At 38.2% G+C, this 17,068-nt stretch overlaps 1 protein-coding gene across 9 annotated transcripts in view; it reads right to left on the bottom strand.

The window, feature by feature from the left end:
• The window catches only part of PTPRM (protein tyrosine phosphatase receptor type M), a 437,540-nt gene that overhangs the window by 284,221 nt on the left and 136,251 nt on the right, over positions 1 to 17,068 (bottom strand). For all 9 annotated transcript variants that reach the window (XM_083866169.1, XM_083866171.1, XM_083866170.1 and 6 more), the window contains exons 4-5: positions 5,387 to 5,465; positions 2,321 to 2,436 (exon numbers count right to left, since the gene is read on the bottom strand). In XM_083866169.1, coding sequence (XP_083722295.1) covers positions 2,321 to 2,436; positions 5,387 to 5,465 — 195 coding nt within the window. The remainder of the gene's footprint in view (positions 1 to 2,320; positions 2,437 to 5,386; positions 5,466 to 17,068) is intronic.

Raw genomic sequence — 17,068 nt, forward strand, 5'->3', positions numbered from 1 at the left:
AATATTGGGTTAGGTGCTGCTGGGAATGCAAAGCTCTTCAATGCCCATTTAACCAATCATATGATGTAGAAGATAACATGTTTTCTGACAGCTATTACTGATAGCTGCATTGCATTCATAGTCCTGCTGCAGTGTCATGAGATGCCATATACAAAGTCACATACAAAATTCCTCAGCATCACACCACAAAACTAGAGAGCCAGGTGATGAATGGGCAGCTGCAAGGGCTGGGGATCTGTTACCCATAATGACCTTGTGCACTAAAATACAGCTGATCCTGTAGGGAACTGTTATCTCATAGCCTCAATTTGCAGCATCCCACACATGGAGCTGTTTGATCAGTCTAACTGTAAAGTTGCACCAGACATCTGTGGAAACTGGCAAGCAAGTGCAAAAATAAACCCAAGCTATTCAGGAGATCCAGTCAACTTCTAAAACATTCTTATGCAAAGGCACACCTGGAATTTGCACAACCTTAGGCTGATTAGCAGGGGGACCTGCTACAGGCAGAATAAACAAACAGTGGCTTGTAGGAGGATAAAATTCCTCTAAAAGTCTGTCTGTCACTACTTTCTTATCCTTCATATAGAAAAAAAAATCTCATAATCACGTATAAACAAGGAATCAACTCAGCTAAGCTCAGATATTTTGGAATTGTTATGCTGTTAATAAAATAGTTTTGTATTACATAAAGTCTAGAAGGGTATTTCATTTCTAGAATAAAGAAATTACATTCCAGCCTGGTAAAGAATTTGTGTGTGTCCTAAATTCTGTGGGAAAAAAAAAGTGAAATGATACTGTTTTGAAACATTTGGAAAAACTGAATGGAATGAGCATTTCCTTATATTGAATTCTACCTTCAGTTTTACAACAGAGCATTATGCTGGAGGAGTTCAAAGGTTCTAGAAAGGATATAACCGATGAAATAGCAACCCACTATTTTCCCATACATGCTAAACCCTTTCGTGACTGGAAAAAATAATTCTTTCAAAAAATCTTGGTGGCTTAGGAAAGACAGGAGTCTAATTCTACCAGTTCAACAGAAGATCTTGTCTTTAAGGCACTGGAGCACTAGAAAAGTATCAGCCTTGTATCAGGCAAGAAGTTGGAAAAACCCATGCAAATGCAAATAAAAACAAAGGAGATTTTCATTGCCTTCAATGTATTTGATCAGGCTCATTCTGAGGAGACATAACAGTTCATTGTTCATATACAGATAAATATAAAGCATTGCTTTTCAAGTGATTTTGATTATCTTTTTGCCTGTTAGATTTCTTGTAACTACTCAGTTGTTTAACCTGACACACTTAATTGAATAATTTATGAAACACAAATGCAATGGAAAAGGATAACTACAGTAAAAGCCTAAAATTGTTTAAAAGCACAAATAGAGAATTTCATTTCTAAGCCCCACCTGTTACCACTGCCAATTTCACCACTTTCTCCACTTTTTGCGGCTTCATCTGACTGATGGTCTCAGACACTGTTTCACTTATTTTGATTGTCCTTACTTCCTTCTCACAGACAATGTCTCAGTTCTGGCATGCTGGTTTTCATGTATGGAAATCACTGGGATCTGGAGGCTGCTGTATTCCTAATGCTAATTCCAAACACTCAATATTGCTTGCTGTAGAGAACAACTCTGTAATAATGGCAGCAAGACAACAGCTAAACTTGCACCCTCATTATTAAAAGAGATCAAGCAAAAAGGCATGTTTTTGATACCAGGCTAGACATATGAATAAGGGAGCACTGTCTTTACTGAAAGAAAAGAAGTTGGAGACAGACTTTAAATCAAGGTCTGACACCCATTTACTACACCCATAGAAGCTGCATTACTGATAAAGTAAAAAAACAGTTGACTCAACGAATACAAGTAAGATTATTTGTCTCTGTAATACAGAAGGTCGGATTTTACTGTCATACATAGTCTCCTCTACACCTAAACTGGAAGAATGGAATTTTAGCTGAAAATACTAAACAGAGATGGAGGGAAGAAAATCATTATGTGTAATACTGCAGTTAGCCAGCACAGACATTCTAAGAAAGTCACCTGTTCTTCTTTGAGGATTTAGCCTTTGCTCATGATGGACACACATAAGGAAAACAGTACCTTTATTTTTAGTAAGGCATTCCACAGAAACAAGGCAGGAGAATCTTCTGTGTTTTCTACAACAGAATACCTACCATGCAGCAGTTCAAAGGCACTATAAAATCTAATATTGATGAAATAAACAGCCCATAATTTTTCACGTTTTACATTCCTTTCAAAATCTCTCCTCTTTCCAGATATCAGTGCATTAGGAAAAGAAGAAATTACCTGTAACCAGAGTCTGTCACCTGAGTCTGTTGCACCATTGGCAGTGCATTGAAAAGTAGCAAACTGTCCTGCATTGACTTCCACACTCTGGAGACGCAAGAAATGGGGAGTTTTTGCTGTTGGAAAAGATACAGGTGTTAAGGTTATGCAAGACCAAAGTGTCCTGGCTATAAAAAGTACTCCAAGCAAATGAAATAGTTCTGCTTTAAAAGGTTCAAGTCACTGACTACACATTAGATTCTAGGTTGGTTTACTTCCATGCCTTGGAAAGAGCAGAATAGAAAGGTGCTGTGTAATTGTTCCTGCTGTGTAAATTACCTTAGCTCAGCACTCCTCTCGTAATAACAATCTATTTAAAAAGATCATATTGAAATTAATAATGTTTTCAAGACAAACCTATTAAATGCTTACACTACTACCCAGACGAACCAGTAAAAAAAGATTTTATCAGGGAAACAGATTTTTCTTCTTAACCAAGCACTTTCTAAATGTAGTACTCTTCAGAAATGTAGCCTACCAAACAGGTACAATACTAACATAACGCTCCTCACCAACTACAGCTGTATTCTTTAAACAAAACCCTTTTCAACCACACTGCAGAAAAAAACGAAACACAACACGTATTTTCCATATCAATGCTTATTTTTCATTTTGAAAGAGAAAACGATCTCAGTAAAAATTAAAGCCATATACGTTAAAGTAAGCTAATGAATGAAACTGATATTCAAACAAGAATTATATCCACTGAAGTAAAAAAGATAGTCTGTATTTTTGTTTTACTAGAAAGAGTGAAGCATGTAATATAGAAAAATACAGATATTTGATACAGAAACCTATCCTTTAAAGCACAACATTCCCCAACCTACTCAAATCCTATTGCAGCCAAGCAGACTTCTTGCACGGTCTATACTAATGGATAAACCAGACTTCGAACACTGATTTTCAACATGAAAATCTTAGTGCTAGCAGTAGACTGGCAAACTAAATGTCTATTTTCTAGCACAACATTACAACCATTTAAAGTGTTGATGATATTTTCTTAAAAACCCTTATTACTGGGAGAAACTGCATTTTTAAGGAGTTTATAAATACCTAGCTTCACTAAGAGATTGCTAAATATCCAGTGCAAGATAGCATAAGAAAGAGGAGGAGGAATAAAATAGCTCCAAATTAATATCTAAATATGGGGATAAAGTACTTCCATAACTATCCTGATGGCAAATTCATTACACATACAGTCTTTTTTTAAAACCTTAAAACATTTCCCAATTAGGACAGAGTTTAGGCCAAAATTATCCACTTTTTTGCCTATGAAACTATCAGTGTCAGAATATCCAGTAAAATTCTTTAGTATGTTCCCCATTTCTTGGCTGTCAACTTTTTCTTTTTTTTTAATGTGCTTTTACTCTACTTTATTTTACTGATTCCTTGATCTTCTTAAACTCTAGAAAACTAGCTTTTCTAAAACAAAACAAACACATACATACGCAAAAAAACCTGCCCATCTACCACAATCTCCTTTTCATTTCTACGTGCCTAAAATCTGCCTTTGGCTTGGTCTTTGCACTACCCAGGAAGCTGCCTAGCCAATATTTTTCCCATTTCAACTTTTGTTTAAAGAGTTAGTATTTCCAGAACTATTTTTCTGAATATACAGAAAGAATATCATTATGAGCTTTACAAGGTTTTAGATGTAGAGTAGTTTTGCTCCAATTTTCACACTTTTTCAATTTTCTTTAGACAATTTAACTGGTTTGATGTCCTAATTTCTAACATTTTAATTACTTCATCAAAGAACTTTTCATTAAAGCTTTTGCATTCCAATACTGTTATGTTAGAATGCTACATGCTATAGGCTATAACTCAGTCTCCACATTAACAAGAAGTACTTGCAGGTTTTGAGAAGTGATTGATATAAACACACAAACCAAACCTCTCAAGATCTGTGTAAAAGAATTAGCCACTAAAAGGCTGCTTCAGGCTTATCCTACCTGAACCAAGGATATAAATTCAAAATGCAGAAGCACCTATACTTTCTAACAACATGAGAGCCTGCTGTGTTTATTAGAAGTAAGTGACTCAGAAATAACAGCTGCTGATCCTGCATAACTGTCTCTGTGTTTGAAGAAATGCGTGTGTCTTCCTGCCATTAACACTAAAACCATTTTAATGCGGTGCTTTGGTAGTAACCAATAGAGCACTTTTTATTTGGAATCACAGCTCTTACTTAAAAGCTGCAACAAATGCATGCAAGCAAAAATATGCTATTAAGAGGAACAATCACACAGAAGCTGGTGTCTTCTTCCCCACTCAGTCATTTGGTCAGTAAGATCACAACTTACTCTTCCATGTATGATCTTAATACATCTTATTTAACAAACAGCATACATGGGAAGTAATCTTTTATTTAAGTAGTCTATTTAATTATGTCTGGATTACCACATTAAAGCTTTATTTACAAGGTTTGGCTTGGTAATTCAGGATAATTAAGTATCACATATCCTTAATAATGAGATAAAGAAACATATCTGAAGCATAACGAAGTAAAACAGTGCAGAAATTGAGCCATGAACCCTGGGAAGCACTCTATGTGACCTTGCTTAGCAAAGTCTACGTCCTCAGCCAGCTGAGTTTTCCTACTTCTAAGCCTTGGGAAAAATAATTATATATAGTCAGCTGTTGTGTTGTTCAACTGCTCTCACTAATGTCTCAGCTTGCGGCTGCATTGATTTTTTGATGCAGACAGAAAATTCATCAACAAATCTTAGAATCACAGAATCACGATGATTTGGTGACTTTGTTCTAAAGCAGTTGCCATATGGCCTAGTTTGAGTTTAGGACTCAGGCTAAGTACCGTACACAAGGTGCACATAAGAGAGACGTCTTTAAAGACAATAAGGTGCAATGATGCCATGTTTACAACACTTCATGTATATACTCAGCCTGTACTTATGGCAGTGACACTGTTTTCTGACATTTTACTTGTCTTTTGCTCCACATTTATTGAAGCATAGTGGCACATTTATTTTACAGGGTCTGGCTTTACAGCACAAGATAGGTACTTACTGCATGGATGTCCTAGAACTTTCACTTCATCAATAGCCACATATCCAGAGTGACCTGAAGTAACCACTTCAAAAACAACCTGAGAAACAAAAAGAGAACTTCAGTTAGCATCTTTGGAAAACAGGGAATATAGAAATAGTTTGTCATGGAAAAATACATCAACTCTCTCAATATGTTAAGAACACTAGGAAAACAAAACAATCATAAAACCCTCAAAATGTGTTGCTCTTATCATTAAAATTAACCAGAATTTAAATTACATTTTTCATGTTTACATAATTTTTGAAGATTTACAAGCAGCATATATAGCTTCGCAGTAGAAACAACCAATCTCCCTACTATTTGCTCTGCCACAGTAGTAACCTGATAAACGCCTTAAGTATTAAGATCAGTGTTTTATTTTCAACTCTGTCTTGCAGAATGAACTGCTGTTGTTTTAAAAATTACAGTTCTGTAGTACACAGAGATTTTTAAGGTATCAGACACAAACATACCTATTTTCAGGAATGTATTTTGCATGCTTTTAATCTTTCACCAAATGTGGTGAATTAAGCAAAGCAGATCCATTTGTCACGGTTTGTTTAATGGCTATAAATAGGTCACAAAATAAATGGACCGTTCATGTCATTTGAATTGCGTACGCTCTAAAGAAAACCTCTCCAAAGTTTGGCAGTCTTAGCTTTGAACATCACAAGAATGTTTATACGGAATAGATGAAAACATGCCAGCAACTTTAGCAGGTACATTTCCACACTAATGCTCAAAAAGTTCATGCTAAAATCCAGGTTGTGATTTTTTTTTTTTTTTTTTTTTTAATACTTCACTTTTGCTCAGGAAGTTAATTCTAATTGCCTTTTGTAACCGGTCTCAGGAAGCACCTTGAGGAAGACAAAGCTCAGAAACCATTTTTCACGTATATGCTGTACTTGACCTTGGAACTATATACCATATCCCTTACTGAATGATATGGAATGCAAATATGTTATGAGGATAACATACATATCAATTATATATCACAATTTCCTGATGTTGAATAAACACTCTCAGAGCACCAATTCTGTTTCTAAAACAAACCTTGTGATGCCCTTCTGCCTTTGCTATCTCCCTTCTTTCTCACTGCTCTATCTGTGGACACCAGTCTGTTATTCTCTCCCAGATTTCTTCTTCTTAACCTCTGTCCATTTCTCCCTCCCAGCCCCACTGGAATAAAATTGCTGTAAATATGGTCCTGTCTACACAAAATTTCAAAGTAAAGCGACAGTGTTGCCACTACATGCAAGCAAGAAAAAAACACAGGACGTCAATGAGCAAAGTCCAAATGCTGGCAAAGAAATTTTTCAGAAACAAGTTCTGCAAGAAAATCTAAATGTCAGATGGCACTCTATTGGCTCTTAAAGTTGGTATTATTGATCCACAGCAATAAGCTGAACAGGGTATGGATTTGGCTCCCAGCATTTAGTAGAACATCCAGAGCAGCACCATTCAAAATTTCAAAGCGTATCTTTTCTACAAAGAAGAAAATCTCCTGATGAAATTGGTCATAACTATCCTGGGAAGCAGAAATTCTTAAAGAAGAAAAAGGCCAAAGACTCAGTGAATAACCTGCATTCAGAGACCTGAAATAACGTTTTTAACCATGATTATTACTCTCATTGTAACAGCCCGGAAATTGAAATAGAGAGGTGATATGCACTACGTAACCCTAAGTTTTAACACCAATGCAAGACCTAAGAATGCAGGTCCTGTTGTCAGCCACTGAACTTTGAAAAAAGAACAAGTATTTCCCTCTATTATGAAATATGACCAAGTTGCAAGTTTGTCATTTGTGTTACAATCTCTGAAAAAAAAGAAGGTAAATATGCTGATGCCCTTGAAAAAATGCTCCATTTCCTGAAGAGTTATCAAGCCTATTCCAATCTGAGAACACCTGAAAGACCAGAGGGTATGAGAACCATGGTGTACCCCCAGTTAAGGCAGAGATGTTGCAACACGGTAGTGGAGAACAGGGAGCAGACAACCAGGTCTCGGAAATGATGGAAAAGTTTCCCAGGGAAATACGTTGCCATATAGTTCACATATTCCTTGAGAAAACTGAATCTAGGTTTGGAGGCAAAGACCTGGCTCTAAAAACAACAGAGGGCTGGGGATAGTTACTGATTTGTTTCCTATATTCCCTAGCGTCTTTGAGTTTTCTCTGTTAAGATGAAAAACATATTAACAACTAACTTTCTGGGTTTTATTGAAACATAACCTATTAAAAAAAAACCCAACCCCCTATTTCCTATGGAGCACTCACTATAAGAGCAGCTGCGCAAAGCCTGTCTGAAAGGCCTACCTGACCCATGATCCCATCAACGCAAAGTCTGTTTTTTCAGGTTCTCAACTTTCAGACATGCTAAATTCTAAAGATACCCCAAAGGAACTGGCACATGCACACCTGTGAAGCAGCCAGCCAAACCAGTCAGAAGTTTTCTGTTAAAAATGTTACTGCCAAGAAACAGGGACTTAACTATTTTTTAAAAATGCTGCATAAGAGTGTCTTTTCTAAAGAACTACCTGACTTCCAGCAAGACCAATAACCTGAGCTTTAGGAAAGAAAACATATGCAATACCTGAGTCAATGACAAAATAATTTCCATAATTCATAACAGGGGAGCTTAGCTACTGGTTCTCCAAGAGGCTTAAGTTTCTCACTATTGCAATCTACTCACAGCCAAAACAGCTTGTAGATCCCTATTCCTTCACTTCACAGGCATAAACTACAACCTTGAAACAACTGTATCAGAACTGCTAATGACAACAGCAGAGAAAAACTCAACAACTCATACAACTGATCAAAAATACCCAAAAGTGTCATTCCACAAAAAAGCCAGGCAGCATATCAAGAAAATGCCAGTTGGACATACAACTGAATTACAGTTATTGACATTAAAGAGTTCCATGTTCCAAAGAAAAGTATTACAAATTGAAATACTGTCAGTTTAATGACGCTTCCATTAAAACCAATAGCCAAACTGATATCAACTTTAATGGCTGTAACTTTTAGTCTCTTCTGACACAGAATATGCCATTTTTAGTAAATGGAAAGAGGCACTAAAGCCAATAGTGACATATCATTGTCAAAGAGAGACACTGAATCATATACAGAAGAAAAAATATGCACAAATACAGACTGGTCAGAATGAAATGACAGCAGACCTGAGGAGAAGGACTTAAGGGTGCTGCTGGATGGGAAGGTCAAAATGACCCAGCCACATGCACTTGCAGCCCAGAAAGCCAACTGCATCCTGAGCTGGATCAAAACAGGCATGGCCAAAAGGTCAAGGCAAGTGATTTTGCCTCTCTACTCCACTTCAGTCAGACTGCACTTGGAGTACTGCATTCGGCTCTGGGGCCTCCAAGAGCATGAACCCTGTTCAAGGAAGTTCAGAGAAGGGCCATGAAGATGGTCAGAAGGGTGGAGCATCTCCCCTATGAAAAGGGTTTGATATCTGGGGTCATTCAGTCTGAAGAAGAGAAGGCTCCAGGGATTATGGGATCATAGAATGGTTTGGGTTGGAAAGGACCTTAAAGGTCAAGTAGCTCCAACTCCTTTGTCATGGGCAGGGTCGCCTTTCATTAGCCAGATTGTTCAGAGCTCCATTCAACTCTGTCTCATTATGGGACGCCACATTACAGGTGTACCTATAACCACATGCACATACTGGAAACCTTTCTATGGCCTTTCTATGGTACCTGAAAGGGACCTAGAGGAGAGCTGGAAAGGGACTTTTCACAAGGGCACGTAGTGATATGAAAAGGGGCGATGACTTTAAACTGAAAGGGGATGGATTTATATTAGATATTAGTAAGAAAATCTTTACTGGGAGGGTGGTAAAACACTGGCATAGGTTTCCCAGAGAAACTGAGCCCCATCCCTGGAAGTGTGCAAAGATAGGTTAGATGGGGCTTTGAAAAATCTGGTTTTATGGAAGGTATCCCAGCTGCAGCAGGACTTTGGAGCTAGATGATCTTTAAGGTCCCTTCCAATTCAAATCATTCTATGATTGTATGAACATGACAGTTTATTCCAACTATGGTAATATAATCCCTCTTCTGTTCACAAGCTGTGAAATACTATCAATTGCTGTATATAAATTCAGTATTTTGGTTTATTTGAATTGATGAATGAAGATTACCGACTCAAATATCTGCTAACTAAGCATTTTCCCTTTTTAAATTTAAAAAAAGGAATTTAATCCTATGCATTACAGGTTTTTGAAAGTCCTGGTAAGAGTGCTACACACTGTAAGAGAGAGAGAGAGAGACCTGAGAAACACTTCAGGTAGCCCATTTATTCACTGAAAACCTTACAATAGGGATGTCAAGATCTTTCAAAAGTCTGGATCAGTTTTCCTAGTAAATTCACTAGAAATGAAACCTAGAAACCTATTTCGCATCCAATTTTCTCCATAATTTCCCATTTGATAAGTAGCTTGGCCTGTAAACATTAACTTTTTTACAGCCACCTCCAAACTTCACCTTTTCTCTTGGCTGATGCAACACCTGCAGGCAATACAAAAGACTCCAGTCAAAACAGAGAAAACACTCCAGCAACGTCAGACTGGGCGGCCCTTGGATTTTTTGCCTATTATTCCGCCACCTTATCAGTCCGGAAACAACTGGTTAAAACACGCAATCCATTTGCTCAGGAAAAACTGCTGAACACTGCCCTGAGAGCTGTTTTACACCATTCTCCCCGCAGCAGGCCTGCCAAACAGGAACCAGGGAAGCGGCTTAGCACTGCACTGTCCCTGATCCTCCCTGCTTCACTGAAGAGCAAAATTAGCTTTTCATTCCTGCCACTTCCCCTTGCTACATATGAACAAAGAAAGGGGGTCTGCTCACCAACATAAATGCTTACTGCTGAAAATGTGCAACTCAAGATAACTCGTTTGTTCCCAAGAACAATAGAAATAAACAGGTTTTGTTGCCACACAGCCTCACTCTGTAAATTCCTGCCTTTGTTGCTGCAAAATTACAACACTTTCAGTCAAAGGTGGATTGTACCTAATATAAACACCGTCCTTCACACGACTTAAAAATAGCACTTTGCAAAAACAAGAAAGAGAAAGGAATATTAGGAAAGCTGCTTAAGCTCAGGCTGAAATCCTGCTCCCCCCAATCCCCAGTGATCAGGCAGTGCTGCATCACATGCTGCGCTCCTCTCTCTGCCTGCACTGCTTTACCACACAGAGCACCTCTCTTTGTCCTGCACAAGGCACTGGGAACAGTTCGTCTCCAGAAAATCGGCATTGACTTGTGGGTTGAATTCTTCCTCCCTCTCTGACTCATCCCCTGGGACTACCTGCCTTATCACAACAGCAGCAATTGCTTTCTCATCAAAGCCATGTGAAGGCAGATTCCTGAGCTGGTCTTTCCCAGGTCCCGGCAGAGGTCCATCACAGCTTATTGACGTGGGCTGCCCAAATTGTGTTCAGGTCTCCCTGGCTGGGAACTTGCTTCATGCCATTTCCCTCCCCACCTCTCACCCTTACACCACTACCACGTGGCCCTCACACCTGCACTCAAGCACATGAAACAACGTTTTGGTGGCTGCTGCCAAGCCGAGACCACAAAGAAACAAGCAAGCCAGATAAACTGAACTCCTGACATTAAGGCTTGTTAAATCCTATTCTTCTGTTTTTAAACCAGGTGCTGTCTTGTATTTTTCTACTGAAGGCCCAAATGCTTTTCTGCTGTAGGAACAAGGGAGAGGAGCAAATAACAGAGCCTTGTGTATGTGACAAAAAATGGATGCTTCCTTACTTGTGACCATTTTTAGAGTGCTGGGGGTTTTTAAATTTAGGTAGGTGGTTTGCCCTGGTGCATCTTTCTCAAAACAGCTATTCCCAAAGCACATAAGTCAATGAAGAAGAGCTATTTAAGATGCCTGAAACAGGTTTGTTTTTCAAAATGCAATATGCATTTCAAAGTTTCTTTGGAGTTCAAAGCACAGTTCAGGAACTGTATGTGTGCAGTTGAATGCAACACACACACCACACGAGAATGTAAACCTGACTTTTGCTGCACAAGAAGCTTAATAGTCTGTCCTAGATGAGAATTTAAGTACATTGCATGAGCCAAACCCCAAGCAAAACATGTACAAAGTAGGCCATGAAACAAATGTATGTTTAAGTCCAGATTTTAAAAGTTAGGTTTGATCTACTGCTTCTTATTCCCTGAACTCCCAATTTACAGGGGAAAGTGTCAAAATGGTGAAGGGTAAATCTCATCTCTGTGAAGTGATACCATGTAACTCCTTTGTGTCCTTACTAAAAAGGATCAGGAATTACTGCCAGGCTCTTACTCCATTTTTTTCACTCCTGCTTCATAGGATTTTACATTAAAAGACGGTGCAGTGGCACAGACAGTTGTGTTACTTCACTTGAAGCTATTTTTAATCCTTTCAATTCCATTTCTGGATTTGAAATCTGCAATGTTTGTTGTTTTATTTAATCAAGACTTGTTTCAGTTCACTGCTGCCATGACTGACTTCCAGCAAAATACAAAGCAAATAATTCAAAATATAAAAACTGATAGGAGGACAGTGTGTGACTTGCAGTGGTGCTGTGCTAAATTGCTTGCTTGAAGGGTTAGAAGCAGGGAACACAATCCCCTCACCAGAGTCAATTCAGTAGTAGCTTTTGCATATTGTGATGTTCCAAAATGACAATGCTTCTAAAATGTAAAATTTATTTTAAATACTACTAATTGTTCTGAGTATCATTAACTAACCTAGGGAAAATAACCTGAAATCACCAGATTCTACTCCTGCTAAAAAGTCCACATGAGAATAAAACATCAAAACATTAAAGAAAATAAAAAACATACACCACCAAAAAAAAAAAAAAAAAACAAAAAACAAAACAAAAAACAACACCAAACAACCCCGCTACCCTCTCCTCACTAGATGAGGAACCTTTCGCTGACTTGTATCTCAAAGCATCAATTTTAGAACCTCTCAACCTTCTGAGACTGCTTCCCAAGAATCTAAAAACAATCTTGCCACTAACCAGCAAAATCTATGTAACATTCAATTCTCTTTTTCCATGTACATTCTAATTCTACTCAAGTTAGGAGGAGAGTAAAGGTCTTAGGAATTGTGAAGCTTTGTTTTGTTTGCAGGCTGTCTCCAAAGGCACAATAAACTCCTTGATGCTCTTGCTTAAGATGCGCCAAATAGACAATAGCTCAGTAAAGCAAACAATTTCTCCCGGGCACAATGTTAAAAAGAGGAAGGCAATGCTCCCTCAGGGGAGCACTCCTAAAGCAATTTTATAAAACAGAAATAAGACTAGTACCTGCAGAAATACACCAGCTACTTCGAAACAAATAGCTCACAGACCAGGAGGCACAGCAGAAAAGAACAAGCTGTGCTGATTATCTTTGACTCCCAGAAGAGGTTTGGCAGCTTGAACCCATGTTACTGCAAGCACACTGCTAACACTAACTGGACAGCAGTGCAGACATACCCTAAAATCAATGGCAGATGTTAGGCAGTAGGACTTGGGAGATCATAAATTATGGAATTAAATATATCCTTAATTGTCAGAATGCTCGACAATTTAAATAATCAGCAAGTAATCAACAATTGATGTTGCTACATGCAGGTTGTAATTGTGATTTGTGATATATATGTAGTACAGCTTACCCATGGTGTGCAACATACACAAATAACTACCTGGCAAAAAGAAAAGAGTACATTAAAGGAAATAATTATTTAGTTCAAAGACTGTACTTCTAAGGAGTCGATTCTAAATAGAAACCCAACCTGAACAATATTCACAAGCTTGGGAAACTAGTGCTACAATAATAAACTACTGTTAATTATTAAATCTTTTGAACATTTTGCTTGTACATGTTTGAAATACATGGTTTAAACCAATAAATCTTTAGAAGTTGGATTAAAATTCACTCCATAATACATAATCTGATTTGTAGTCAGCTACCATTTAGTGAGAGCTATTTTGCCTACATTTTTCAACAGCAAAACAGACACAACACACTGTGTTTGAAAAAATACTGAATTGTGTAAATATTATAACTCTGAAATGTTATCATATGTAATTTCTTCTCAGAGTTCTGCAGTACATTTTGGTTTCATTTGCATCTAGACATCTTGCAGTTTTTCTGCTAAGGAAATGGAATTATAAAACATTCAGAGGTATGGATGGCTACATGGATTATACAATTTAAAATACAACAATCACAGAATGACATTGCTTTGTCCCTTCACCTATTAATGTCATGTCTTCTCTTGGAAATTACTCATTGGGAAACTACCAATCTCCATATAAGAAAAGTTAAAAAGAGCTCCATCATTCCTTAAAAATATTCTTAGGGGGGTTTTCTTAATTATGTTCCGTAAGGTCAGACAAACTAAGAAAATCACTGGGAGGAAGTCTTGTACATTTTGGAGGTTTTGTGCGGAACACACGGATTTGTGCCAAAGGAGGCTGGAGTTTTGGACTCGAATAGCTCAGGAAACAGACTTGGTATTATATTACACAGCTATCAGATGAGTGGTGTGCCTTCCCCACTATTCCTGCAGTCACTTGAGCTGTCACCTAACTTGAAAGCCATATTCTCACAAGATCCACATATACCCTCTCTCCTCTTCCTGTCCTTGCTCCCAGCTGCTTGCAGCTAACTTCCTGCCTTTCCCCACAACAAACTCAGTGAAGAAGAAAAAGCATGAAAACTGATTAAAGGAGTTCAGAAACAATGAGAAATTGCAAATGTCAGCACTCAAGTGAGGAAATTGCATCACACATCTCTGAGAGGATGGAGGCAACCAAAAATGAAGACAATTAACTGAAAGCTCTTAAAATGGGGATAGCACTTCCTTGAGAATAAATGAGCTTATTTACAATGAAACCAGTGGAGCTACAGTATTTAATGGTGATTCCCTGCACTGCCATGGATATTAACATAGTATAAGATCTTTTGGCACGTCAGCTAAACTGCAGTACCTAACCAGGTATTATTTCAGACTATATGTAGCAAATGCAAAGAAAATTACTTGCTATACTCCACAAAGAAAGATTATGCAAAAATGTCAACAGTTCCAGGAACAAGGAGAGCACACAGAATCCATTATAGACAGGCTCAGGCATCTATTATGCATCTGATGTGTGGTGATCTGCTGAACTGCAGTATCCCATCCAAGCATGTAAGGACTCACCTACAAATAATGGTGAACAGTCCAGATGGCAGGTCTTGAGGAGAAAGAGGATGGGAAAGGTCATCCTCCTTTTTCTATGGCCAAATACTCATATTACTCAGACATCAGTTAGATGTATCATATTGTCAGAAGTCTGACGCAGATTATTATTAATAACATTAGTAATAACATTTGAAACTGTCAGAGGTTTTATGTATTTTTAAGGACATGTTAATTTACCTTAAAATTAATAGCCAGAGTCAAGGCTGCTTCTACTAAAATTTCCCTGTCCACAACAGCCTTTTGCTTTAGAGCTAGAGTGAGACTTTGAAGCACAACCCTCTTCTTTACTGACTGCTGATTCCAGAGCAGTTCCGCTGCACAAAAACTAGACTCCTTTCAGAAGACAGAAAACTGGAAACTCCTCTACTACTTCACTATGCAGATGGGAACATTTCAGACTTGAGCATAAGTGACACAGTCACACATTTACTCAGCATTCAGTACTCCTGAACCACCCACCGTGTTCACCTACCAGTAAATTCCGCATTATAAACCACTGAGTTACATCCAATGTCAGCCACAAAATTGTCTCTGGGATGATCTGTCCTCTTCTCCTACCATCCACTGAAGCTAACCACAGAGACTAGTCCTCATTATTTCAGTCAAGATAGAAAGGCTTTTTGGCAGCACTGGAAGGTGTTCTTAACACTGGCACCAAACTGCTAATATGAGGTCTTGAGGTAAGGTTGTAGAATCATTATAGTGTCCTGACTTGAAAGAGAATAAAGAATAATGACTATGGATACCAACTCCCTGCTCCTCACAGGACTACCTAAAACCAAGCCAAATGACTGAGAGCATCATCTAAACACTTCTTGAACTCTGGCAGGCAATAAAATGCACACTTGCCCTTTCACCCTGAGAGAGGCATGACCAAAACGAGCTTGGACTTGGTGATCAAGACAAAGCCTTATCCTCCAGAGAGTCAGGTAGCACACAGCTTCTTCCACAGGGCTGAAGTGAACCTCAGCTCTGTTAAAATGCCTGCCTTTCCTGAAAAGGCACGAGAGTATTACCTCATTGAGGCTGCAGACAATTATGAAAGATCCACATCATGAAGTTTGCTGAGATGTCTGTAAGCCTACCCTGAATCCTCTCCAGAACACAGTTGCACAAACTCCTTGGAATCTAGGGTAGAAGACTGGATGCAAATGCAGACCCTGTGAATACCAGCTATCCAACCTACGAACACACTATTAGAGGTAAGAGTAAATGTGTAAAGCACACATAAAAGTGTGCTTTTATGGGTCCGCAAGTATTGCGTCCACTGCTGGGCATCCCACTTTCCAAGAATAAAGTGTTCCTGATCCTCCAAACACATCTTTTGTAGTAGGACTTTATTTCATTGTGGGTGAAACAATCATAGGGAAAAGACTCCTTAGAAGAAAAAGGGTTCAAAAAGGACAGATTGAGTTCACTTGAGACATCCTCACAGCTCAGATGCTGCAGCCACAGAGTACCTGCAGTGGACACTGCCAAAGTCATCATGAGAATATTATGGGGCAGCAAATACCTGGTTACGTGAAACAGAAAATGCAGGAACTGAAACAAGACTCTGCCACACGTGACACTAGTAACTGGCTCATTGCTATAAGAATCAGGATGTCCCACTCTGGAATAGCATGGTGGAAGAGCAACATTGTACCTCCTAGGGAGGTTTGCAGTCAAGGAACCCCTTCTTTGGGATGGCTTCTCTTCAGAAAGCTTCAAACCATAAGTATTGTGACAATATTCAGTACAGGTATACAAATAAAATACAATTCAAACTTTCCAAACTTCAAGTGAAGATAGAGGAGCCTCGGTAACATCTCTATGCTACTGGTCTGCTCTCAGACTAAACTAAGTTACTTATTTCTGGAGACATAGACTGTATTTTCCCAGGAAGAAGGAGAAAAAACATTGAACTATTACAGAACAGTAAGTAACTGTATAATCTAAATCTTACTACAGAAAAGCAGCACCCTAAGGGACTGTCAAGTGAAATTCCCCCTGAATTTTTAGGATGCACTTAAAATCCCATTCCTGTGACAGCTACTATAATATTTATGTTTACTACTGGACAAAAGGATATTACATTCAGAGTTAAGACTTGAACTGAGAATTCAAAGGATTCTGCTGGTTTTAAAGCAACAAGAATTGCTGATCTAAATCAAAATTGAAGACTGTACTGTAATAAAATCTATTGGCATTCAATTCCAGCATCCCTAATGAACTGAAAGAACAAGTGAATTTATTACAGAGAAACAGAATTAATTGACTGAAATCAATGGCAAAATTTCTAGATTTTTTTTTCAACATAATTAGTTTATCCACATTTAGAGCATGGGTGTATTTCATACACTTCTAAAAATGTATGTAAACATATAAACACAGCCTTATGTATGTAAAAACAAACATTTAGCATTACGTCCAAA

This window comes from Zosterops lateralis, assembly GCF_965231275.1.
Source record: "Zosterops lateralis genome assembly, chromosome: 1".
Taxonomy (NCBI): Eukaryota; Metazoa; Chordata; class Aves; order Passeriformes; family Zosteropidae; genus Zosterops; species Zosterops lateralis.